Raw genomic sequence first — 25,025 nt, 5'->3', positions numbered from 1 at the left:
ATTGAAATATTGTTCAAAAAAGTTCTATCGCTACCATTTCATTCGTGTCAATTGAAAAATTTCATAAACAAAAAAATAACATTTGTAATTTGATAGTTGAATTGTAAAATTTAAAATTACATTTAGAATTAATTAATATAAAAAAAATGAATTTTAGCTATTATGTAATTGATTGAAATTTCTTTATAACTTCCACGATTTAAAAAGCGATTATAATATTTCATAGATCCTTCAAATAATCTTCAATATTTGATATCAAATTACAAAAATATTCTTTAAAAAAATAGGAATCCAAATTTGGCCTATTTTCACTTTTTCATATCATATCTGGCCGTACGTTAATTAATTGTATACGCAGAAAAAATGACTATTTAATTTCTCGTATCGTCAATTAACCTTTACCTAAATGCCGCGGTTTCTAACCTCAAACAAAAGTGGTCAAATCTGCTTATTTCAGACCCTATCGTACGTAAACAATTCAATTGCCAAATTCAGTCACATACAGCTCTAGCTTCGACACTAATGACGAACGAAATACCCCATGGCGACCAAACACCAATTCTCATCTTTGTTAATTCCGTCAGTGGTGGCGGAATAGCAGCCGGGGTGATTCCGTATGTAGAGAATGATGTTTTCATTAAAGTCGTAAAATTACCGTCAGAAGCATCAACATTCCGTGAAACTCATGCAGAACTTCTCCGCAATCCAAGTTTGCGTATTGTTGCTGCCGGAGGTGATGGAACTGTTAATTGGGTTATCTCTTTATTAAAACCAATATTTAGCCTTGACGAAACGCCAAATCAATACCGGCCACCACTTGCAGTGATTCCATTTGGTACCGGTAATGATATGAGTCGATCATTAGGGTGGGGCGGCGGAATGATGAATGCTGATTTACATCGCGTACCTGAAATCATCCGAAAGATGCGAAATTCGACACACGTTGAAAACATTGACATATGGCAGCTTACTCTTACTGATACGTCGAGTCAAGAAGTCGTCACCAAACAAATGTTAAATTATTTCTCAATCGGCGTCGATGCCGAAGTAGCGTTAGATTTTGAACATTGTCGAACCGGATGTTGCAAGTGCTGTTTCTGTTGCCAATGTATGTCATTATGTTGTTACATTCCAGTCGGAGCATCGAATCTGTTTTGCAAGCGGAACATCAGAGACTATTGCAAAGTCATGATCAAAGAAAACGATGAAAGCGAGCCACGCGAAATGTTGTTAAGGCGAGGAGAGAAGACAGTTGTTGTTCAAGCGATACCAAATATTTATGCTGGAAGAGACTTATGGAGGAACACAAGTGATAGAGGAATGTGCGATCATAAGTTCGAAGTCATTGCGCAAGGCGGCGTAATGAAATTGGGATTGCTGCAAATAGGCTGCAGAACTGGAAGGCCTATAATTCAAGGAGTAAGTACAGAAATGCATGTCGATGAGCCTTTTTATTATCAGGTAGACGGCGAAGGTGGTATGGTGAACAACCCAACGACTGTGAAGATAGAAAGATCTGGCTCATATCCAATGGTGTTTAGTGAATAAATGTTTCTCTTAATTAAGTTTGATGTGCAACGATAAGTGTTTTTGAGTGGAAAATGATCGTTTCCCGCAAACGATAAACGGTTATATTCAGAATCTATTTAAACGGTTTCTTAGAACTTCGATTTTGCTATAAAAAATGAAAATGTATGTGATGTTTATTTATATATTTTTTGATACTAAGAATATCTTATGCAAATCTTAGCAAATAATGCCAAAATTGCAACACAATTGGCTAATCAATTTTTGAAATTGCATTTTGAAGTGCATTGCGCAATAAAGAAACATAAGAGAATATAATAGCTATTATATAACAACAATTTGTATAAATATTGACAGCTTAATTTTGCTTATAAATTCTGCACTTCAGTGAACAACTTGACAATCGTTGATGCAACCGTTTGTTGTATTTTCCGTAACCTCCTGAAAATTGCTGATTTCGTGAAAACATTTCGTTTTTGATAAATTTTTATTTAAAACATTATAATTTATGACTAATTCTACACGTAAAACTAATAAAATGCGTTATTAAACAATTTGTTTTCGATTTTAAAATGACGAAATTTGATATCAAATTTTGATGCACAAACTGATTTTTAGTATTTATATTCATAAAAAGAATATTTACCGACGGCCGCCTCTTCGCCGTCCTGCATTCATTCTTTCGCAAACGGGAATATGCCTTCGTGCTGCCTCTTCCGCAAATTTCCTTCCACAATAAGGACATGGAACACGATCATCGTCAATAATTTCATACTTTGGTACTTCAGGTGGCGGCCCAACGTTCTTTCCTTTAGCCTTAGCGTCTTCGTAATTCTGTAGTTTTCGTGCAGCTCTTAAACTTTCAATAAGTCGCTCATGTTCCAACTTATACTTCGCTACGCCGTTGATTGTCTTCTTTGGCTCTGGTGCGGACTTCTTTGGAATAATTCGTTCGCCGCCAATGTCAGCAAGTCTTTGTTTGGCTGCGTTGAAAACTTTTCGCTTCTTGGACGATGACCTTGCGCATATTTCTTCATGTTTATCGATTCGATCCAATCCAAATTTCCTTCCACAGTATGCGCATGCCCTACGTTCACCATCATCTTCATCATCATTGTTATCAAAACTAGATGGAGGTGGTTGTCTTGATGCTGTTTGCCTCCTTTTAGGAGGTGGAGGAGGTGTATATCCATCATCATCGTCATCTGATGGAGGTTGTGGTTTTGATGGTGGTGGTCTTGACGCTGTCTGCCTTCTTTTAGGAGGAGGGGGTGGCGTATATCCATCATCATCGTCGTCTGATGGAGGATTTGGAATTGTCTTCTTTTTGGGTGGCGGATTTGGTTCTTCGTACACAACTTTTTGTGGTTTCTTGGTAACGCTGAGATCTTTTTCTTGCTTTGATTGCATCTTTTTCATCATCATTTGACGCCTTTTTTGTTCCCATGAACTGGATTGCGTGTCACGTGGTGGCGGAGCTTCTTCCTTTGGTTTTGTTTCTCGTGTTGTGGGTGTTTCAGTTATAGATGAGCGAGTTGAGGAAAATGAAATATTAGATGATGAATATTCACTTTTTGGCTGTGAAATTGTTGGCTTACCTTCAATGGTCTCTTTGATGAATTTAAGGAATCGAAGACGGCTTCCAACACGACTAATTCCCATTTCTTTGAGATGAGATTCATTGAGTAATGGAAGAACAGCACCAGAAATATCATTACCCATGAGTGCTTGAGAGTGTTCGCCAAGTCCGATTGCCTCTATTTGTTCTACTACATCATTGACAGTCCATTTGAGGTAATCCCCCATTTGAAAATCCGTTATTTATAATTTGAATACAAATTTAAATTTTGAACATGTGTAACACAAAATACAGTTACTCATCTTTATGAAAAAAATAATAGTTAAAGTGATTAGGCATTTTCTTACGCAATAAGAAATTAATAATTTTTCATTTTTATTGTTTAAGTCACAAAACCTGTTATCATTGTACATGCTGTTGAATTCGAACGCTGTTTTAATCATTTTATGCATTTGTAATTGTTCAGAATTAAAATTCCTTCAAATGTTGCTGTGATTACACATTTAGAAGATGTCAAAAATGCATTTGCATCTTTTTATAGTTTAGTTATTTCTTAAAAATTGCACATTTTATTTTTATAAAAATTCCTTCTTCAAAATTAATAATCGAAAAATCTGAAGTTACATAACGACACTTTGTTAATAACTATTGATTTGCTACATGCAAAAGCTTAACAAATTTGTTGTAATTCAACATGTTCTTCATTAAAAATATTACAATTCCTGAAACGTTATATTATTTCATAATGTTCTTTAACATTTCATATCATTAATAACATCAAAATCCCGAATACATTTGTCAACTAGAAAATGCATTACATATCAAACTTTAAGACTTTTGTCCATGTTACAATTGTAACATTTTTATTTAAGAAATTAATTATAATATTTGTATTATTGGGTAATTTCAATTGTTCTTTTTCATTATTTTTAATATTTAAAATAACATTTTTATCACAATTAGTTTCAAATATTGAACATTCCTTCTAATAAATGAATTTTCTTAATTTCTCCTTTAAAATGTAATTGTAATTAATTCTTATTATTGGAATTGGTTCTTTTGCATCATTCATCAAAACATTATTTGTTTGGATAAATGTTCCATTATATGATTCATAATCACATATTAAGTTTTCAACTAATAGATTATAGTTATTTGTTATAATGTTTACATTTATGATATCATTTACGTTTTGGAATTTTATGTTTTCTTTTGTTTGTATTATTTCATCACCAAATTGAATATCTAAATCTTTAATATTTAAAACATAACCATTTGGATAAGTTATATTATGTTTTGTATCTTCTTTATTAAGTAATTCTATATTAAATACATTGACGAAATTTCAGCTGATTGATCAATATAAAATATTTTATCATTAACATAATTATGAAATAATCATCCGTGATATTACATAATTCTTTAGAACATTTATAATCATAAACAAAGTGGTCCATCCATTGGCAATAATAGTGTAATCATTAAATAATTTTCTTGCTTAGAATTAACAACTAATTTTTCTGTTACACTATAAAAGTATTTAAAGTTGGAATTTTCATAGGATTTCTTGTTAATGCAGAAATATATTTATCATTTGAATCCATTTCCTAAATATTATTCGGCTGACGACTATATAAAGTAATAAAAAGATTTTCATTTTGTGGCGAAACTTTGAAATATTTAATTGTGCGATTGATGGGATTTCTTAGATGTGGATATTACATAATTTTCATATTTATACATTCATTTGTATTTGTCATTTTAATGAATTTAAGATTTGAATTAATATCATTTTGTGTAAATTTTGGACCAACTTCTGCTTTTACATCCAAATTTTCTTTTATATATATTATTTGTTATTCTCGAATTTCTAACTGTGATTGAGGAATTATTACTTTTTCATTCAATGTAAAATGTGTTTTGTGTTCAATTATTTCCAACATAAATTTTATTACTATTAAATCTAAATCATGATAAATTGGAAGGAATGTGTCTGAGCATAATACAATTCGAAGTGGTACATTTTGATTTGTAACTTTAATTTTTCCGATATGATCTGTTTGACCATTTATCATTTTTGTGAATTTAGAAAATTACTACCACTAAATGGAATTACTGTTGATATATCAATTAATTCATGACCAATAAAACAAACACATGTGTAGAACTTAAATCATTTCTTGAAGCTGAAGCAAATAAAATATTAATAAAAGTGAATTTACATTAATTTTTTCAGCTAAATAATTTCCATCTTCTAAATTAGAGCTACTGCTCCAGCTCCAGAAGGTACTGGAAATACTTTTTGTCCATTCCTGAATGTGCAAATGTTCAATTACATTTATGAACATCCAAATAATATAGTGAAGTGTGCCGCGTCGTTAAATAGTATGTACACTCAGCCATCTATCTACTTCATATGGAAAATATATTTTAAAACATTTGTCTTTTCAATTTTTTTTAAGTATTCCGACATATGTTTCATATCATCAATTAATAAATATTTCCAATTCATTTAAATCCGAAATGAATTTATGCAGAAAAAGCGATTTCATTTTTTACTGAATGATGAATTATAATAATTGGTTTACTTGACAAACCTTTGAACACGACGGAATTGAGCTGTTCTACAACTTTGAAGAGCTTCATCAAGCTCATCATGGAGTTGGCAGAGCATTGCTGGCGTTGATTCCAGTGTTGTATTTCCATTAGTTGTCTTAAGGTTCATTACAACATGAGGCCGCTTAAACTGCCTTAAAGAGCGTCTTGCAAATTCAACTTGAACTCTCCAATCAAGACTGATAAAATGTTCTGAATTTGGAGAAACTTGAATTAAGCATTGCCTTATTGTGTCAATCGAATCACCGTAGACTTGTAACACTTCGGGTGTATTTAAAAACTCCATTTCAGCAATAAACTCTCTGAATTTATCTACTGAACAACGATTGCGAACTGCTTCACAAAGCGTCCACGCAAGACATTCCATGGCTTCCATAAATGTTGGAAGTGGTACTTGTGCTTCTCTTGCTTTTGCTTTAATATCATTTTCAGAATATTTTCCAATTACATAAAACACTGCAATCTTAACTATCTGATGTACGGGGATTGTTTCTGCAATTTGCTCGACTGATTTCATCCCTGAACGAACGCTTTGCGTCAAGGAAAGAACAGACATTTTCTAGCAATTAGATATGGGACACCCCACAACGATAGGAAAGTGCACTTTTTATTTATCGTTTCTTATAAAAATTTCATTCGCACATAAACTCTAATCATTAGACTTTTGGTATCTATTTATAGTGTGGTCAATCTTTAATAAAATATTAAAAGAATAATATTTTTTTTAAGTGAATTAACATAAATCTAAACAAATTCGTGAAAAAGTATTTAAAATTACTAAATAAAACTCGCCACATAAATAATATTTATTAAATTTATATTATTATTTTTTCTTATATAAGAAATCCCCCTCAATTCTTAATATTTCTTCATCTTCATAACATGCACTCAGCCACTTATGGCTTAACACTTGTTCTATAGTATATCTACTTTCCGGATTTTTATCCAAACAATGCAAAATTAAATCTTTTGCATCTTCCGACACATTCACATTCTCATTAAATGTCACATCGTTATACTGAATCTGTTTTGCAATATTAAACAAATGCGAAAGAAAAAATCCTTCTTCGGAGATATCAAAAAAAGGCAATTTGCCGTATAACATCATGTACAGTGAGACGCCGCATGACCATATGTCGGCCGGCTTGCCGCGATATGATTGGCCAGTACATTGCTCAGGTGAAAAAAAAGCTGGCGTGCCATCAGTGTCCTCAAGGATTCCATCCGAAGAATCCAAAATAATGGACGTTGAAAAATCTGTAATCGCAATTCTGCCATCTGGAAATAATAAGATATTTTCAGGTTTGATGTCATGGTGAATATAGTTATGGGAATGAATGTGCTCAAGACCACTCGCAATTTGGAAAAAATAAAGCTTGCAAATGGGCTCTGGAATTGGTGATACTTTGGAACGTTGTGGTAATAAGAAACTTTGGGCTAAAGGGAGAATAAGAATGATGGAATTGGTACAATCATCGTCTAAAACTTCAATAAGATTCATACAATTGGGATGGTTGAGTGTTGACATTATTTGTATTTCACGAATAAGCTTGTTGATGGGTGGTTCAGAATCACTAAGATTGTTTCGATAAAGAAAGAATTTATCATATACTTTGGCAGCATATTGAACATTAGTTTCTACATTTTCAACCAAAAATACTTCTGATTGTGACCCATGACCAATTGATTTTTTGAACTCATACTCAAATAAAAGAGGACGCCCTAATGCACCTGAAATGAACGTTTGAAATGAAATGGTTTCGGCTTCTGAATAATTAGTGTAATCACTATCTTCTTCTTCATCTGTATTGGAATTATCTGTGTCATCAGGTTTTGTGTTGGTGCTCTCTTGTTGTGCGCTATGTTTGGGTGCTTCGATTTTTTCTAGCTTGGACGGAGCGCAACCCATTCTCCTCACAAAACGTATTTTTAATTGTGACGTTTACAAACATTATTGAATTTTCAATTCGTTACAATGCGTCAATAACCTCAGAAAACGTGTAAACTATTAAAATATCATTCGAAAATAAAATGGATTTGACTGCAAAACGATCACTAGAACTTTTTCTTATAAGTTATCAAAAATCTGTCGCTCCTTAATTTTTGCATTACAACTTGCACAAATTATAATTCTAAAAAATATAGCACAAGGAAAAAACGTGTAATGAACATTAAGTAAATTTTAATAATATCATTATATTGGCATCAATCTTATTCAATTGATAAGCAAATCGATTTTTTTAATGATATCTATACGATGTGTAGATATAGTTACAAAATAATTTATAAGATTTTCATGATAGTATAATTAAAAAATTCGATATTTTTGATAAAATTTTGAAGATTTAATCAAGTTAAATAACAAACATTTTAATTTTATTTCGTTCATGAAACAAATAGATATATTAATTTCTTTATGTCAAGAAGAAGTATTTATTCTAATTAAATCACATAAATTTTTATTTATTTATTTAGTTTTCGTTCTCTCCGAGCGTTGCAACCTTTGGCACTCTGAATGAGGTTATATCCAAGTGGTGTATGTCTCCGTAAGCTTGAATGTCTTTTAGCTGTTTCTGATATAATATTGCTGCCCTCGCTTCCTGGTTTTGGTTGAGCTTCTCAATAGATTTTTTGTGCTTTTTGATGATTTTCTCGTATCTGACATTGTATTTGTAAAATCGTTGGACTCCTAAATCAACAGGATACGAAATACGTTTAGAAATATGTCGAAGAGCATCTGATAATGGACGGTGATCTATCATGTCGTTCTTTTGCATATTTTCACGAACTTGGGCATCATAATAATTGTATAAAATATGTGAATGTTCCTTCCGAAAATCATATGCTAAGTTGGAACGCTCCTCAGCATGTCTCCGAAGGATATTCTGGAATTCAATATCGTTTGGAATTTCTTGAAATTCATATTGTTGAGTAATAGCAGGAATTTGTTGTAGAAGACTTGTAATAACTGAGTTAGAGCTTTCATTGGTCTCATCAGTTGTGACTTCTGTTTTATGATCATTTTTAGATTTTTCATTTGTTATAAGAAGTGGTGGTTGTAGGTTTAAAAAATGATCACTGGGACGATATGTACGAAGAGATTCTTGGAATGCCTTAAGATCTCTTGATGCTTCTGCTAATTTTCTTTTATTAATAAATCTTAATGCGGGTGGATTACAGACAAAATCTTCAAGAGGCTTATGGCTTTCATCGTCTGGCTTATCTGGAGGTGGGTAAGTACTATTTTCAGGAGAAGGAACAAAATTTATGTACTTCTCCATTTCAATGAGCAGCGGTTTTGTTACTTGGATTTGGGGCACTCCGAGTAAACATCACATTTTTTTTATCGTTAATTCGAGAATATAATTTTTATGCTTTTAGCTGAAACACTTCTAAGCGAAGCTGCGAGACCATTCAACAAAATGAACAAAGATAAGCTACTAAAGACAGTTGAGGAAGTAGATGCAAGTGATGTAGATTCAGCTCCAATGATTTACTTTTCCATTGAAAGTCTTCTTCATTTTACCCAAAACTCGGAATTTCCAATCAGTAAAAAAGAGCTTCTCAAGGCAATTTTAACAAATCCAACATTATATCCAATTTTATTCCAAAATAAAGATAAACTATCAACCGATGATAAAGAAATAGAACAAATGCTCAGCGGAATCAAAGCGTTTTTGCAGTGAAATTTGTTTACAAACAAATAAATTTTATTTTTCTAGTTTGAAAGAAATTCTTTCCCACTTTGGCTGTTTAACACCAAGGGAAACGCTAGAAATATCATCCTCCGTAAACTTTCTCTTTCCAAAGCAATCACTCTTATTTGTCATGTCAATTTGTATCTTTTCTTTTTCTTGATTCTGGGATACAGGGAGTGTTTTTGGAGCTAAAAGCTCGACTTTCTTCTTGGCGTATTTAGTATATTGCGAATTGTCGTCTAGCAAATAATGATAAATTGCTAATCCGCATTTTTCACCAATTTCTTTCCATAATGTTTCATCGTAAAGACAATTAGCGCAACCTCCTGCAAACACACCACCGAATGACGTTTCTACTGTATAACTATTTAATATATTAAATTCTGTTCTTACAACGATTCTACCAGCGGATTTTCTTTCTTGAGGAAAAGAAAACACGCAATGGCTCAATGAAAAAGTATCGCTTAATAATGATAAAATACCAGGATAAATTTTTTCTGAATTTCTGAACTCATGATCGTCATCATTAGGGCACCCGTAAATAAACGTTCCATGGAGTCTGGAGTGCCCGTGGAAGTCTATGTAAAAAGTGCAACCTTTTTCAGAAACAATTTTTCTGATCAAACTTTTTGTATGGTATACAACGGGATGTAAAATCAAATCAGGGGCAGTCCACATCCGATTTAGGTCGTTCCCGCTCAGAGACACACGATAGAATCCTTCAACAACTCCATCAATGTTCATCATTGGCACACATTTGATAATTGTGCTTTCTATGATATAATTTGCTTCAGGAGTATCAGAAAGAAGAAAATCAATAAGTCCATGGACTAAAAAACTACTATTAGATTCACCAGGATGTATCCTCCCTGTTATAAAAATATATTTCCGTTTTTCAAGTGGGATTGTATTGTTTGGAGATGTGATTGTTAAAATTGGGCAATCTCGACCTCCGTCTGTAGAACAAAGGGTTTCGTGTTTAAACACTCCAGGTTTAGCTATATTATCCCAATGATCTATGGATTTAAGAAGATCTGAATATGTATAAGGAATTGCATAACATAAACAAACTTCGTCATCTGCATAAGGAAAACAAATCTGAAACTGTAGAGATGCTCGTGGGTTCTTTTTAGAACGCTTTGTGACAGAATAAGCATAATTTGTACCTCCACGAGTCCAAGATACATTCTTAATTTGAGCTCGCTTTTTGCTATACCAAAATATTTTTGAACCATTACAATAGAGGCTTTTAGCTTTGTGGAATCCTGAAATGTAAAACATATACTTTTGTGGGCGAGTATTGGTAATTTTAAAATAAAACCATTGACATGAAGCTGATGAATTTCTGTCATACTCTAGAATACAGTGGTAAATATTTCCTTTAATATGATATACTTTAGAAAGATTTCCACTTTCGAATTTCGAATCAAAACGCAAAATAGTGTCTTCAGGTGTTTCTGGTGGAGGCGCGCATTTCTCTTGGTGAACTATATCATAAATTAACTTTCCAGATTTCCATAAATCAGAAGGCCATTTAATATTTGCTGAAGTTTTCGCAAATCTATAATGATCAGATGGAGGCTTTCCATATATCATATGATAAGAATTTTCTTTTATGGAGTCACTTGGGTAAAATTCTGGTAATTGCTCTTCTTCTTTTGCTTCTTCTTCGCGAAAGTTTTCCATCAGCAAAAACCTTCATCGGAAACCGTTTGCAAACCAAAAAGTTATGTGAAAAAAGCATTCAAAATATGCCATTTTAAAAAATGACACAACGTTTTTGTCAAAATATCATTCACTCTTTAAGATGAGCCAAGGAAACGCCATTCCATCAAATTACCAACTAGCCGGTGGCCAAGGAGAGATGCACACCTTGGAACAAAAAATTGAAAAATTACAATTTATTATTGAAGGCGTAACGGATGAACAATGCAAAAAAGCTCTTGAGTTGTCTAATTACGACCTAAACGGTGCTGCTGAGAGACTATTGAATGGAAATCATGATCCAGAGTCTCAGGATTCAGATGGTAAAGAGAAGATCACTATATCACAAAGAATTAAAGATGAGTTTGGTGGATCATTGAACTTCTTTGAAATTTCTCAGGTGCTTTTAATGTGTAATAATAATGAAGAAGATGCCATAGAAATTCTCAAGACAATGGTTTGATCTTATTCTTTTTACGAACTTAAAAAAATAAAATTTAATTTATTTCAGAAACTTTTGAAAATATTATGCCTTCGAAGCCAGATTATCCGCAACGTTTTTGTCAAAATATCGAATTGTGACATTTGCTCCATTCAAAAAGCTTTCACAATTTACACAAGTTTTTGCCTCAATTCTGACATTAAATAATTTGACGTGATTTTGCGTTGACAAAATCCGTGTCAAAATATGTTTCGCGTTCATCTCTTCATGATTTAGATTTATAAGCATTTATTAGGACATGCACATTTAAAAACAAAATCACATGACTAAACCCTTTGAGTAAAATAAATGATGAAGTTTGTTAAAAAATATTATCATGACCATGATATCTCATGAGATCTTAAACTCAATAACAGTGAAGGTTTTGTAATGTTTTGAAGAGAATTTACAGGTTTGCGCAGAAATCACATTTAACTTTACTTAAAAATAATTAATTTTGAAGAAATCCAAGAGGATCGTTTGAATCGTAAGCGCCAAGCTTACAGTACAAATCGGATACTTTGTAGTTCTTAACGAACTCGATTGCTGATACCAGAAATAAACGCGCATATTCAAGAGGTGGTTCATATTGGATTCCTCTTATACTAGAAAGGAATGTTCCCATTGCTATCGAGTTAGATGGTGGCGCATAAGAAAACACAAGGCAAAACAAAGGGAAGAAATCGTCAAATGACATTAATGTTGATTGTGCTTCGATCTTTGACTTATCAAACATTTTGATAAATTGACCGACCTTTTTCTCCATTGAGTTTGTTTTTACGAACTCATCAATTATTTTCAATGATCTAAATACATGAATATAAATATCAATAGGATTGGCGAAGAAATTCAGGATTTGTATTTCCTCTTCCGCTGATTGTAATATTGATGAATTATGTACAATTGTTACATATGGTGTATCCATATATTCAGGTTTCATAATATCTGTATTTATTTCAAACATGGCTGGCGTAGACCACCTTAACGAATAGCATATGTTATAAAATTGGTTTGTTTGTTCATTTGGGTCCAACATAATTTTCCTCAATTCATAAAATCTGTCAAAAAATAAACGTATTAAACCGCATTTTAAAACGGTTTCTTGCGGTTTTGTCTTTGGATGGAACAAATTATTATACTTTAGATAGATCTGTTGGCATGGGGAAAAATCATATCCCTTGTTGAAATTACTATAAATGAGATTCAAACATTTGTCTATTTCGTCTAGTTCATTGTTATCAATTACATAATAATAAAATTGTTCATCAAACATATTAGATGGAGAATAACCAGTAACATCATCAACATTACTGGAAAATTCTTTTATCATGCTTGTGAGTTGCTGAACTGAAATTTTTGTGTGGCGTGTGGATTTGCAATATTGAAGTCCTTTATTGTATATTGAAATGATTTTGTACTTTGTGGATTTGAAAAATTTGGTTTCTTCGAAGTTGGTTATGATAAATTCAGAAAATTCAGAAATCATAAATTGTGGATAGTTATTTGTTTTCATTTGTTGATTTAAATAGGATACCATAAAATTAATAATATTCACTGATGCATTAATAAACTTCTCTTTTGCTTGACTAAATTTTGCTTGAAGTTTTTGTATTTTTTTAATCAAAAATAAGTAAATAATTGGACTTTCTGATGGAGAAAAAACAAGAGAAAGGTTTAATTTTTCAAAGTCATATGATTTCTTTTTAACTTTATTTTTTAATGATTCAAGAGAAGAAATATTTTCAGATATAATTGACTTTGTAGACTTAAAATTTTTTTGGATGAAACAATGAATGTATACCTTGTATGGTTCAAAGTGAATATCTTCCATTGACTTTGGAGATTTGGCTTCTGGTTTTTCGCTCATATGCCTCCTTTTTACGACCGTTAACCGCAATTATGTCAATTTGTCAATTGACACAAAAACCTAAATGGGGCGCCCTATAGATGATCAAAATATCCTACGATTTTTATGAGTTGCCAATGCAAAATTTATAACCATGAATTAGTTTGATATATAATAGTATTGCCAGAATATGAATAAATCATTTTGTTTCGGATAAAAACTCAAATATACCAGCCTTTTATGGTTGTTTTTATAATTCATCATATTTGTACAACTTTTTCTCAAAATTAAAAAGAAAAAATTTTATAGGACTTAAGGGATCTGTCAAAAGAATTTAATTAAATAAAATATATTTAAAAATTAAAAAAATTGACAATTTAATGAAATAGGAAACAAACTCATTTGAATAGTTTACAATCAATTATTAGGTTTATATATAAATGAGACAGGCAGTTTTTTTGGAGGAATCTGGGAACAAGCAAAAATTAATATAAGCAAAGATAAACATCAATTTCATGGCAACATGCATTATCACAATTTTAAACAAAATTCATGAAATATTTGATCTACTTTGGTTAAATTCATATAATGTTATAAAGAGAACGTTTATATCATTTAAGAGCTTTACTCATTGTATTTTTCAATCAGTATTTGGTCGGAACAACCCTGTTTAAATGCCAATTGAATGGACGATGGGAAATTCAATAGTTCAAACATCACTTTTCTTTAAAAACAAACCAGTAAACAGTGTATGTCACATTGAAAATGACTATTCTGAATAGTCAAAATCAAATTTAATTCCTTAAGGAAAATTTAAGCTTTTAGGATACAAAATTCCCAGCAATTAGGTGATTTATACAATCGCAATATTTAATAACATGTTAATCATTTCAATGATCATTTTATTTTTAATCAAATTTGGAAAATGAATTCTATATTTGGTCACTAATCTTAATTCAAGCACTAACAATGTACCACTTGAAGGAGTTCTATAAGGTATCAAAATTTTTTACATAAATTCACGCATTTCAAAATAATTTGGAAATTAAATATTTGATAAATCTATGAACAATAACAAATGCCAAACTTCAAAGCAGTGCACATATTATCTATGTTAATTTATACATTTTCCATCAACTTAATTTTATATATTAATTATTAGAAATTTTGATAATATTAGAAACCATTCAAGTTGTTGTTGTGTTAATTGAATCCCTATTAAAATAAAATAATATCCTCTATAAAACTATCTTATTTGATATATTCTGTTGGGAATTTCCTTTTTATTCAAGGGCACAAAAATTGAATTCGATTTTTGTTAATTGAATTGTGTTATTTGAATGAACAACCGAAAGAATGAAACTTGCGATGCAGCTCCATTTACGCATTGTTGAAGCAGTTGATATTGCTAAAATGGATTTATTTTCGAAAAGTGATCCATATGTTTTAGCAAAGATTAATCAGAACGGAATTACACAAAGAACAAATTATATTATGAATACTTCAACCCCAAGATGGAATGCAGAATTTCATTTTCCACTTTCTAACCCCTCTTCAGATAGTCTTCACTTGCTAATGAGAGATAAAGATACAGTTTCAGATGATGACATGGCAACTTTAACAATTCCTATATGCTCACTTCCGCCTGGTCAAGTCATAGATCAATGGTATAACATGATTCCATGCCGTAGAGTCAAGAAAGGAGGTCGTATTCATCTTATTTTGCATGTCGCTCCCTTTGGAGCTACTGCATTTGTTCCACAACCGACCTTCCAACAGAACTTTATGGGCATGCAGAATACAATGATGGGTATGGGGCGACTAATGAATCCAATGATGGGAGCAGTTCCACCAAATCCCATGTATCATCCACAACCAATGAATTTACAGCCAGCAATGTACCCACAGATGATGAACCAGCAACAAATGTTACGTCAATCACAACCAACGATGTATCCACAGATGATGAATCAACAACAAATGCTACGCCAATCACAACCAACGATGATGAATCAACCAATGGTACAGCCAATTCCAATGTACCAACCACCACAGAATCCATATAACCAGAATATGATGCCTATGCAAAATGGTTTTGGTCAAACGCCCAGACCCTATAACATAAATGCTTCTATTCCTGGAATGTCAGAGAAAGACATCAGGAAAATGCAGAAGCGCCAAAGGCAAATGATGGGTTATTAATTAGTTGATAAAGGATTTGAATTGTTTACTTTTTGACACTTGTGAAAAACCGAAAAAATTATTTTTATTTTATCATTCTGTTAGTGATCAAATTTTAGCCTAATTAAAGCTTTCTACAATCTTTAAACTTTATAATCTTATCAGCGTAACCATTATTTTATTTCTAATGCAATTTTTTTCAACCAAATTTCTCCTAATTCTTTTACTTCCATTTCAAAAATATTTTTATGATTTTTGCACCAAGTCAATATTTTTTATATTGGTTCTTTATTCAATAGTTCTATAGTTCGAATTAGGTTCTAAAAATAAATGTTTTTAATAAATTTCATCAAATTTTTTCATGTGTCTAGTTCATTTAATATTTTTTAATTTTATGAAAAAAACTTATGTAGGGTATATTTATTAACATACATCTTGTGTGTTCTGTCCATAAAAACCAAAATAATGTCCATTTATTATTGAATTTGGAAATTTCCTTTAATGCTGAATGTCCATTAATCAGAAACTGAAAATAAACTATGTAAATATTGAAGTTGTGTTACCAAGTTTGTTGTAATTTTTGATACCTGTGTTTACAAATTTATTCAATTATCTTTCAATGATTTTTGTTAAATGTATATTTTATATTAATATAATATATTCTGTATCTAACTTAATCATTTGTTATGATATGAATTTTTTGAAGTAATATCAAAATTTTTTCACAAATTTCATCTTTTAAATTATTGAATTATGTTATCAAAATCACAATGATGAGTTATTATTTTTGATGTTTGTTTCCTTTTTTATACATATACTAAGCGATCAATCACTCATACTTACTGCAAAAGCTAGAAGTGATTTTGCATCTGGAAAAGGCGGAACATATCTTAATTGGACTAATATTACAGGAGATATTTATTATAAATTATATCAAAAAAGTTCATCAGAGAATGAATTGTCTGATTGGAAACAAATCAGTACATATATACCAGGAACAAATGTTAGTGTACTCAATGTATATCCAAGTCAAATCGATGGAACACATGGACAGCCTTCAACGAACCCTCTAGCATATCGAACATATCTTGTTAATTTTACATTTGCAAATGGAACATCAAAAAAATTATCAAAGTCAGCATCATTAAAAGTATGGATGGAAGGAGGAACTATTCAAGATGATACTCTTGGTACAACAGAAAATTTCACAGCATTTGGTGTTGATCAAAGCACGGGAAATCAACTTATTTTTGTTGATGTAATGTCAATTAATGATTTTGAAAAAAAAATTAATGCTAACAGTAATTTTATATATGGTTATGATGTTATTTTCTTTGGAACATGGGATGCCAGCTCAGGATATTCAATCAAAACAAAAACAGCAAAAGAACATATCGCAAAATACATTGCAGGAGGATATGGTTTATTAACGGGTCATGATTCGATTTCTAATGATTTTTATATAAAGCACGAAGCTGAAGGACTTCTTTCAATTCGTCATCTATTCGGAATATACTCAAAGGGACCTGATAATAAGGTTACTAATTTAAATGGTCACATTGGTTATGTTTCATATAAAATTATTGAATCTAATAAGGTTTCTGTTCAAAGAGAAGGATTATTAACCAATTATCCATATCAAATTGGGACCAAAGGAAGTATACTTACAATTCCAAAATCACATACTACAAATCATGCTGCTATTGGAGATGTTTGGATGTCATTTAATGGAAATGGAATTGATACGGATAAATATGGACTTCATCATAACTTCTATTTAGCCACTAATAACAATACAGGATTTATTCAAACAGGTCACAGTAAGGGTCAATCGACTGAAGATGAAAGAAAAGTTATTGCAAACACAATCTATTATTTAAAGCAACGTACTTTTGAAACATATGCAGAAGATCATTCATCACAAGATTATGCACCTCCAAAAATCAATGCATTAAAGTGGATAAATGAAGATCTTAAACTAGAAATTAATGGTGAAGATGAAGGATCTCATTATATCTTCAAAGTTGAAGCATTAAGTAAAACAAACAACAATGTATTATATTCATCTAATGAAGCAGAAGTAACAGTTACAACAGGAATTAAATATTGTAAATACTTAATCACAAGTGTACAAATGACAAATATTCAAATAACTGATTTAATTAATATATCAAATTCTACAACAATTCAATTAACTCGTGAAGACTTTAAAGAAAATGATCACATTTATGTTGCTGTATTCGATGGTTTTGGTAATGCAAGTCCAATAAAAGATGAAATACTTACAATACCTTTACCAACACCTTCACAAAGTCCATCACCTTCACAATCGCCATCAGAATCAATTTCAGCTTCACGTAGTATATCAGCATCAGCTTCGCCTTCAAAAAGTATTTCAGCATCACGATCGCCTTCTGCTTCATTTGTGAATGGTATAACAACAGAAGCACAAGGAAATGTGCCAGATGGAAATGGTAATGTAAAATATTATGCCATTGGAAGTGCTATTGTTGGCGTAGCAGCAATTGTTGCTGCTGCTATAGCAATATTTAAAAAATTTGGTTCGTCAGGATTTGCTGCAGAAATTGATATTTCAAATAAAAATATCGAAAAAGATGGAATTATTAGTTATATTAATCCACTTTATAATGAAATTAAAGATGACCCTTTCGATGACGATTTTGTTGAAGAATAAAGAAAATTAAATTCGAAAAAAATTTAGGTGGAAAATTTATTTCAATAAATTACTTATTTTTATGAATTTTTTTTATTAATTACTTTTAATTATTTTTGTTCAGACGTTTTCTATGGAAGCACATCAACTAGGAGCAAAGTATAATATATAAATTCAAATTTGTGTTGTTTCGTGTATGTAATAATGCTTGTCGAGTTATGTAACAAATCAAAACATTGAATTTTATTTTGAATCGAATGATTTCAAAAATGCTCATTAAATTTTATGTCTGACAGGATGAAATTAAAGCAATACAAACACTGAAAATATCTAAATAATACAAAATCTAGAGAGAAAAATTTATGATTTAAGTGAAATATTTTGAGTTAATTGATTAGTAAAAGAAAAATAATGACAACTCCTTTAGAACGATGTTGTGCTTGCATTAACATTTTTATTCAGCATGCGTTCAATGAAAATTTACATGATGAACATTTGAAACTATTAATAAGGGTTAAATTAATAGTTTTTAGATGCGTTTTAATTAACAAAAAGAAAATATTCCGTGGAACAAATTAATTTATTTATGTAATAGCTTATTGAATGCCTAAGTAAAAAGTGAAATATACTAACAAAATGATATATGTATTTGAAAAAAATGAATAATTTGATATTGTTTCTATAAGTGATAACGTATACTTCGATGTTAGGTCACATGAAAATATTGTAAAAAATTCAGATTAATATATTTGAGTAAATTTTCTTTCTCCGTGATGTCACTTTTCTAATAAACTTTTTTTAGAAACGTACATTTGATAATTTCTTCATCGCATTATTATGTCTGATGATTTTTTAACAATAAAAAAGCTCAGCATGAACCCAACAAGAACAAAAACTCAATTAAATAAAACAGTTGATTTTGTTGATTACAATACAACAAATAACAATGATGAATCATTAGCTTATGTTTCATATTTACAAGATCAAATTGAAATGAAAGAATCAGAGGTGACACGATATAGAGAATCTCTTGGTCGCAATGATGAAACAGATATGTCTCATGCACCAACTGAACTTAAAAAACTCCAATCAGCCTTTGAGCAAGTCCAAAAAGAATGTGCTGCCAAACTGTCACCATACGAAGACATTTATCATCAAAAAGATTCTGTTTTTGAAGGCAAACAAAATTATATTGATACTTTCACCAAACTTTCACAGCAAAAACTCGATTCTCTCCAATCTTTAAGTCAGAAAGTTGATGAAATTATTGCAAGTACAATTGACCCACCAGTGAAAATCAACGATTCACAATTAGAACCTCTTATTTCCAACATTTTAAAAATCCAATCAGACCTCGATTCTGCATCCAGAAGCCTCAATCTCGATTCGTACAGTGCTGGCGAGCTTAAAAATCTCAATGACGAACTTTCGAAGCAATTAAAAGATAAATTAATGCAAAAGCAAAAATCAAATCGACGAATTGAAACACTCAAAAAAGACATCGAATTAAAGACATCAAATAACAAACCGCCAACAATTGATAATGAATGGGTTTCATATCAACAAAAACTACAATTTAATACAATTCTCCTTCGCGAATGTAATAGCACAATTAAAAATTTAAACAAAGAAATTGAAACAATTACGAAGTTAAACTTAAAGTTTAATAGTGATATTTCCAAACTTCGTGAAGAGTTGATTGAGTTGAACAAATTTCTTCCAAATGAAAACTTCAGTTCACCTATTCAAAATTTCAATGACGCTTCAAATGACTATGAAATTTCAATTGTAAAATTGTATAATTCAAAGGCAAAACAAAAAGTTGAAAAAACAAAACTTTACTCACTTCAGAAAAAGTTGAAGGAAATAATGGTAAAATTAAAAGAAAAAGAAAAATCTCTGGAAAAAACAAAAGTAAAACAAAAAATGGCAGAAACAGAACTTGAAGAATCTCAAAAGGAAACTGGCGAATTTATATCAGAGAAAAAATTTTTACAAAATCAAAGAGATTATATGAAAGAACAAATTAATAAATCAAAAGAAGAATTAAAGCAAATTAAAGAGAAAACAAAAAAGCTAAAATTAATTTTAAAGAAACAGAAAATGATAATAATGTTAAATGAAGAATTCCATGCTTTCAAGAATATGAACTTGACAAAGGTTTCGGATACTGTATCAAATCTTCTGAAGATAAATGGTGAAATTGACAAGCTTGAAGATTGAATTTGAATTGCGAATTTCTATTTATTAATAAATTGTTTTAGTTTTTTATAATATTATCTTAAGCAAACGATTGAGACAAAAGAATAGCTCTGTTAATTGATTTTCTTGTTTTGAGTCCGAATAAAATTGTTATCTTTACATAACCGATACACAAACGGTTTCTTGTATTTAACGGCTATATCGGTTATGGTCCGGCCTTTTCATGAAGGCTCAACGCTGCACAAAGGTACGCCGCATCATCGAAACAGGTCTTTTCTATGCAGAACTCAATGAACTTTTCACACGTGAATTAGCTGCTGATGGCTATGGTGGTTGCGAAGTCCGTACAACACCATCCCGTACAGAAATCATCATCAAAGCTTCCAACACAAAACTTTTTGTTGACAACAATGGTCGCCGTCTTCAAGAAATCCGTATGATGGTTTTAAAGAGATGGCACATCAAGGATGATCAACTCGAAATCTTCATCGACCGTATCCAACGTCGTGGACTTTCCGCCCTCAACCAACTCGAATCCCTTCGTTTCAAACTTGTTAACCGTATTCCAGCTCGTCGTGCTGCATATTCCATCATCCGTTTTGTCATGGATGCAGGCGCACGTGGTTGTGAAGTTGTTATCTCAGGTAAGATGAGGTCAGCTCGTGCTGCTGCTATGAAATTCCGTGAAGGTTACATGGTTAAGAGTGGTGATGTTTCACAAAAGTACGTCTTAAAGGCTGTCGGCCACATCCCAATGAAGCAAGCCGTTGTTGGTATCCGTGTTCTCATTATGTTGGCTCATGACCCACAAGGAATTACTGGCCCACGTGAACCACAACCAGATGTCATCAAAGTACACGAAGCCAAAGATTAAAAATTCTTCGTCATCAAATTTCGATTTTTTTTTAACCATCTGTTTATGACATAAATATAATTTTTAGTCCAAGTTGGAACTCGAAATTATTTTTTCCCTTTTCTTGACTCTTTCTTTGTTCTTTTATAAAATTTTGGCGCTAATTTGAAAATATGATAAATTCCTTAATGAGTATCATCAAGTTATGAGCAATATTGCTCGACATAATAATCTTAAAAAATCAAGAATTAAATTTTCTATAGAAAAATAATTATTTACACCATCGCATCTTTATATTGAAAACAATGTATGCGATTGTATCATCGTAATGTTAAAAATAATAGGTCGCCAAAAAGTTTGTAACATTTTTGATCGTTTTTGGTTGGAATCGTTTTCAAAAAGTTGAATTTCACGAAAACGTTTTTAAGTTTAAATCATCATAGACGTTAAATCACTTCATATTAACTGTTATTTCTAAATCTTTTTGATAACAATCAATTTTGGCGTTTTAAAATATTTCAATACTTTACATATTTTCTCCCAGATGAAAAAAGAAGAGCCGTTTGTCTTTAAATCAGAAGAAAATCAATGTTTTAGTAAAATACAAAATAAAGGGACTCGGTTCTATTTTGTAGATTTAGATTCGAATTCAATTCTTTTTATTGCAAGATCACGTCATTACGATCAATTAATAAGATCAAGGCTCGAGGAAAAAGGTAAAAACAGAGTTTGCGCAGATTCTTTTGGTGTAGTTTATCAAACGCGCATTACAGAAAGAATTTATTATGCATCAATGCTCGAAAATAAGCGGTGGTATTTAATTGTTCTTATGCGATTTGGAGATGGGATTGACCAACGCACAAGTTATTATTCAATATTAATCCATTCTAATCAAAAAGAATTTTTATATCCCGTTTCAAAAAGGACTTATATACCACAAAAAGCTTGCTGGATTGGATATGGTACAAAGTATTTTTTTTATACCGATTTTATCAACAAATCCTTAACATATGAAGTTGATTTAAAACAAGACAAAAACAAACTTCAAATATCATGTCGAGGGGAACCAAAAGTAATCAACAGCTGCTACAATCTTCAAACAAGTTATGCTAATTTTAAAACATTTAATACTTATATCAGTAAGAATGAAATGAAAATGATTGATCAAGCTAGTCGTGAAATTGCTCCTATTTCATATTACATTCCCAAATGTGTGTGTTTCACAGAAAAAGATGAATTTAAGCTTTTCCGTCTTGATTTATATCAAACGTTCAAAATGCCAATGAGTTTTCCCCAATTTACACTTATCGTCAACGATACGGTGCTTAACGTTCTCATTCCACCTTCTTCACAAAACATCCAAATCAATGTTGACTATCTCACAGCCACTCCGGATAATGAAACAGCTATAGCGTGTGAAGAACTAGCACCTCTTTGCTTAAAAGATGCTAAAGTTTGTTTTGATCCTCGAAATGCTAGTCAACAACCATATACAAAACTTCCATTTTATTACTTTTCAAAGAATGTACTTATGATAGGAGCTCCAAAAGGCTTCATTACTACCATTCTTCTTGGGCAAAAGAACCGAATTCGATGTATATTCTTGACTCTAGTTCCTGATAATTCATCATATAATCAAATGTATCCACTTATAGACAAATACGCTATCTCTACAGTGAGTGGTAAGTTTTATAACTTCAAAATTAATTACAAATTCTTTATTGATCAAGATCCTCAATATATAATTCCATATCTACATACCCAAATGAACAATGAAAAGTTTAAACTTTCCGAAGTTCTCAGTGAAAGTGTTTTAATGAGTTTTTGGAACTCAATGGTTTTTAATGAATTATTATTAATATGTTTTAACAAACATTGTCTTCGAAAAATTTATGGTCAGGACTTCAAAGAGCCAAATTCTAAAGATGGTAAGGAACCTAAGGATCCTCGTGTCCAAATTCCATTTTTTGAAAATGATATTTGTTCTACATTTTCATACCGAATCATGCAAATCAGCTCGAATGACAAAATCAAGCTCTTCGAAGGGAATACTGAAAAGGCCAAAGAACCATTCCATGACTTTCAAGATTTTGGAGATTTTGAAAATGATAGTTCTGTATTTGCATTATCAGATATGCCACCCGAAATATCTGATTATGGATCACTTTCTAAGCTTCTTCTTCATTTGATGGAGAACAAGGGCACGTATAATACCTTTCAAAATAATATGTTTAACTATAAGTCATATCCCAAGAAGATAAGGCTTCCAGTAATGCTTCAACTAGCCGCCATGAAGTATTCTTTTCATTTAACAGCTCGTCAAACCAAAGAAAAAGATCATCAAGTTAAAGTTGACGATGAAATTATCGACATGGGATTGTTAGAAACCGCCGAAACCTCTCCTAACGTTCTCCAATATTGGCAAGGAAACGGTTTTGAAACGGTCGCCAAGAAAAGTCAAACGAACGATAGCGATAAGCCACAAACGTTAGAAGAATTCCAAAGGGATTTCTTGATAGCAAGGAGTGAAATAGCAGAAGGAGCTGTAGAACCGGTAAATAATGGAGAAAGCAACTTCATTTGCAGATTGTCTGAACTGATGAGTTCGTATCAAGACAAACTTCCCGGCGCTTATAAATTCATAGAAAACATCCACAACGAATTCATTGAATCGATTGCAGCCAAAAGCGCTTACAAATTCTCCTTTGTATGATCTCAATAATGGATCGAAATAGAAGTAAAAAGTTGTATTCATTTAAATTTAGTGACGTTTGTGGATAACGAATGTAATTTTGATTATTGGGAAATGATTTGATTTGCAACCTATGGATATAAGTTTCTGTGCTGTGTAGATTTGAAACTATTGCATTTTCCAATTGATTTTTATTATAAAGTCGATGTGAAAAACCGTTAACTTTCATGCAACTATGAAGAATTGCTTGGGAAAAATATATAATGATATGTGTACCAGAATATTTATTGCCAAAGGTACTGAAGATTTTAACATTTACAATAGCACCAAATTGGAAATTGTTAAAAATGAAAACCTTTTAAACGATAAATTCTTCAAAAAAATAATGTGTAAAGTTCGATGACATTTAACATTTATTTCTTAAACTTTGGATATATATTTTCATATGTTGTAAAAAGCTCCTTGAATGACACTCTTAGCAAGTTACACAGTTTTTCACGACGCCTTTAGGAACATTTTATTTATATATAAAAATCCAAATGAAATCTAAATCCGCATTTTATTAATGAAGTTTTGGGCAACAAGAATGCTTTGCTATAAATAAATCCTCACGATAAAGGAGTGTTTTTGCATCTTTCAACATTTTTGAAATATCCCAATTTCTCCAATGCAAAACTAATTGGTTAACGCTTGGGCAATCATTTGGAATTTCAATTTGCATAACATGAGCGACCGTTAAACATGGAATAAACTTTTCAATTAACTGTAACCGCCCAATGATTTGATCCCAAATTCGAAACAAATCATTTCCGTCATGTTCGTCAGCAAACATTAAGTATTCCCATCGACTTCCAAAGCACATAGTGCCGCATTCACCATCAATCATCAGTTGATACTTATTTGGATCTAATTCTTTTATTGCCAAGTCAATAACATGGAAATGATTTCGAATTACCGCCTGATCATGTAAAA

The 25,025-nt window shown here is 31.3% G+C and overlaps 13 protein-coding genes across 13 annotated transcripts; 7 read left to right on the top strand and 6 right to left on the bottom strand.

The window, feature by feature from the left end:
* Positions 1 to 522: 522 nt before the first annotated feature.
* GO595_004204 (Diacylglycerol kinase 1) lies at positions 523 to 1,548 on the top strand (the record flags this gene model as incomplete). Its single annotated transcript, XM_067917310.1, has 1 exon — positions 523 to 1,548. One exon carries the CDS (start codon positions 523 to 525, stop codon positions 1,546 to 1,548), a length of 1,026 nt encoding a protein of 341 aa, XP_067775742.1.
* Positions 1,549 to 2,169: 621 nt separating this feature from the next.
* GO595_004203 (zinc finger protein, C2H2 type family protein) lies at positions 2,170 to 3,333 on the bottom strand (the record flags this gene model as incomplete). Its single annotated transcript, XM_067917309.1, has 1 exon — positions 2,170 to 3,333. One exon carries the CDS (start codon positions 3,331 to 3,333, stop codon positions 2,170 to 2,172), a length of 1,164 nt encoding a protein of 387 aa, XP_067775741.1.
* Positions 3,334 to 5,690: 2,357 nt separating this feature from the next.
* Positions 5,691 to 6,239, bottom strand: GO595_004202 (COMM domain-containing protein 2; the record flags this gene model as incomplete). The annotated part of the gene is made up of 1 exon (XM_067917308.1): positions 5,691 to 6,239. One exon carries the CDS (start codon positions 6,237 to 6,239, stop codon positions 5,691 to 5,693), a length of 549 nt encoding a protein of 182 aa, XP_067775740.1.
* A 306-nt stretch (positions 6,240 to 6,545) lies between these two features.
* Positions 6,546 to 7,631, bottom strand: GO595_004201 (CAMK family protein kinase; the record flags this gene model as incomplete). The annotated part of the gene is made up of 1 exon (XM_067917307.1): positions 6,546 to 7,631. One exon carries the CDS (start codon positions 7,629 to 7,631, stop codon positions 6,546 to 6,548), a length of 1,086 nt encoding a protein of 361 aa, XP_067775739.1.
* Positions 7,632 to 8,193: 562 nt separating this feature from the next.
* GO595_004200 (uncharacterized protein) lies at positions 8,194 to 9,003 on the bottom strand (the record flags this gene model as incomplete). The annotated part of the gene is made up of 1 exon (XM_067917306.1): positions 8,194 to 9,003. The coding sequence occupies one exon, from the start codon at positions 9,001 to 9,003 to the stop codon at positions 8,194 to 8,196; it is 810 nt and encodes a 269-aa protein (XP_067775738.1).
* A 429-nt stretch (positions 9,004 to 9,432) lies between these two features.
* On the bottom strand, positions 9,433 to 10,701 carry GO595_004199 (Clan MC, family M14, Zinc carboxypeptidase-like metallopeptidase; the record flags this gene model as incomplete). Its single annotated transcript, XM_067917305.1, has 1 exon — positions 9,433 to 10,701. One exon carries the CDS (start codon positions 10,699 to 10,701, stop codon positions 9,433 to 9,435), a length of 1,269 nt encoding a protein of 422 aa, XP_067775737.1.
* Positions 10,702 to 11,227: 526 nt separating this feature from the next.
* On the top strand, positions 11,228 to 11,587 carry GO595_004198 (uncharacterized protein; the record flags this gene model as incomplete). The annotated part of the gene is made up of 1 exon (XM_067917304.1): positions 11,228 to 11,587. One exon carries the CDS (start codon positions 11,228 to 11,230, stop codon positions 11,585 to 11,587), a length of 360 nt encoding a protein of 119 aa, XP_067775736.1.
* Positions 11,588 to 12,056: 469 nt separating this feature from the next.
* Positions 12,057 to 12,341, bottom strand: GO595_004197 (uncharacterized protein; the record flags this gene model as incomplete). Its single annotated transcript, XM_067917303.1, has 1 exon — positions 12,057 to 12,341. One exon carries the CDS (start codon positions 12,339 to 12,341, stop codon positions 12,057 to 12,059), a length of 285 nt encoding a protein of 94 aa, XP_067775735.1.
* Positions 12,342 to 15,026: 2,685 nt separating this feature from the next.
* Positions 15,027 to 15,653, top strand: GO595_004196 (C2 domain containing protein; the record flags this gene model as incomplete). Its single annotated transcript, XM_067917302.1, has 1 exon — positions 15,027 to 15,653. One exon carries the CDS (start codon positions 15,027 to 15,029, stop codon positions 15,651 to 15,653), a length of 627 nt encoding a protein of 208 aa, XP_067775734.1.
* Positions 15,654 to 16,422: 769 nt separating this feature from the next.
* Positions 16,423 to 18,327, top strand: GO595_004195 (DUF5057 domain-containing protein; the record flags this gene model as incomplete). Its single annotated transcript, XM_067917299.1, has 1 exon — positions 16,423 to 18,327. One exon carries the CDS (start codon positions 16,423 to 16,425, stop codon positions 18,325 to 18,327), a length of 1,905 nt encoding a protein of 634 aa, XP_067775733.1.
* An 852-nt stretch (positions 18,328 to 19,179) lies between these two features.
* Positions 19,180 to 20,529, top strand: GO595_004194 (uncharacterized protein; the record flags this gene model as incomplete). Its single annotated transcript, XM_067917298.1, has 1 exon — positions 19,180 to 20,529. One exon carries the CDS (start codon positions 19,180 to 19,182, stop codon positions 20,527 to 20,529), a length of 1,350 nt encoding a protein of 449 aa, XP_067775732.1.
* Positions 20,530 to 20,731: 202 nt separating this feature from the next.
* On the top strand, positions 20,732 to 21,382 carry GO595_004193 (ribosomal protein S3; the record flags this gene model as incomplete). The annotated part of the gene is made up of 1 exon (XM_067917297.1): positions 20,732 to 21,382. The coding sequence occupies one exon, from the start codon at positions 20,732 to 20,734 to the stop codon at positions 21,380 to 21,382; it is 651 nt and encodes a 216-aa protein (XP_067775731.1).
* A 1,129-nt stretch (positions 21,383 to 22,511) lies between these two features.
* On the top strand, positions 22,512 to 24,074 carry GO595_004192 (uncharacterized protein; the record flags this gene model as incomplete). The annotated part of the gene is made up of 1 exon (XM_067917296.1): positions 22,512 to 24,074. One exon carries the CDS (start codon positions 22,512 to 22,514, stop codon positions 24,072 to 24,074), a length of 1,563 nt encoding a protein of 520 aa, XP_067775730.1.
* Positions 24,075 to 25,025: the final 951 nt, after the last annotated feature.

Source organism: Histomonas meleagridis (assembly GCF_020186115.1).
Source record: "Histomonas meleagridis strain 2922-C6/04-10x chromosome Unknown contig_25, whole genome shotgun sequence".
Taxonomy (NCBI): Eukaryota; Parabasalia; order Tritrichomonadida; family Dientamoebidae; genus Histomonas; species Histomonas meleagridis.
Note: the sequence above shows the minus strand (reverse complement) of the source record. Positions and strands in the feature narration are given on the sequence as shown.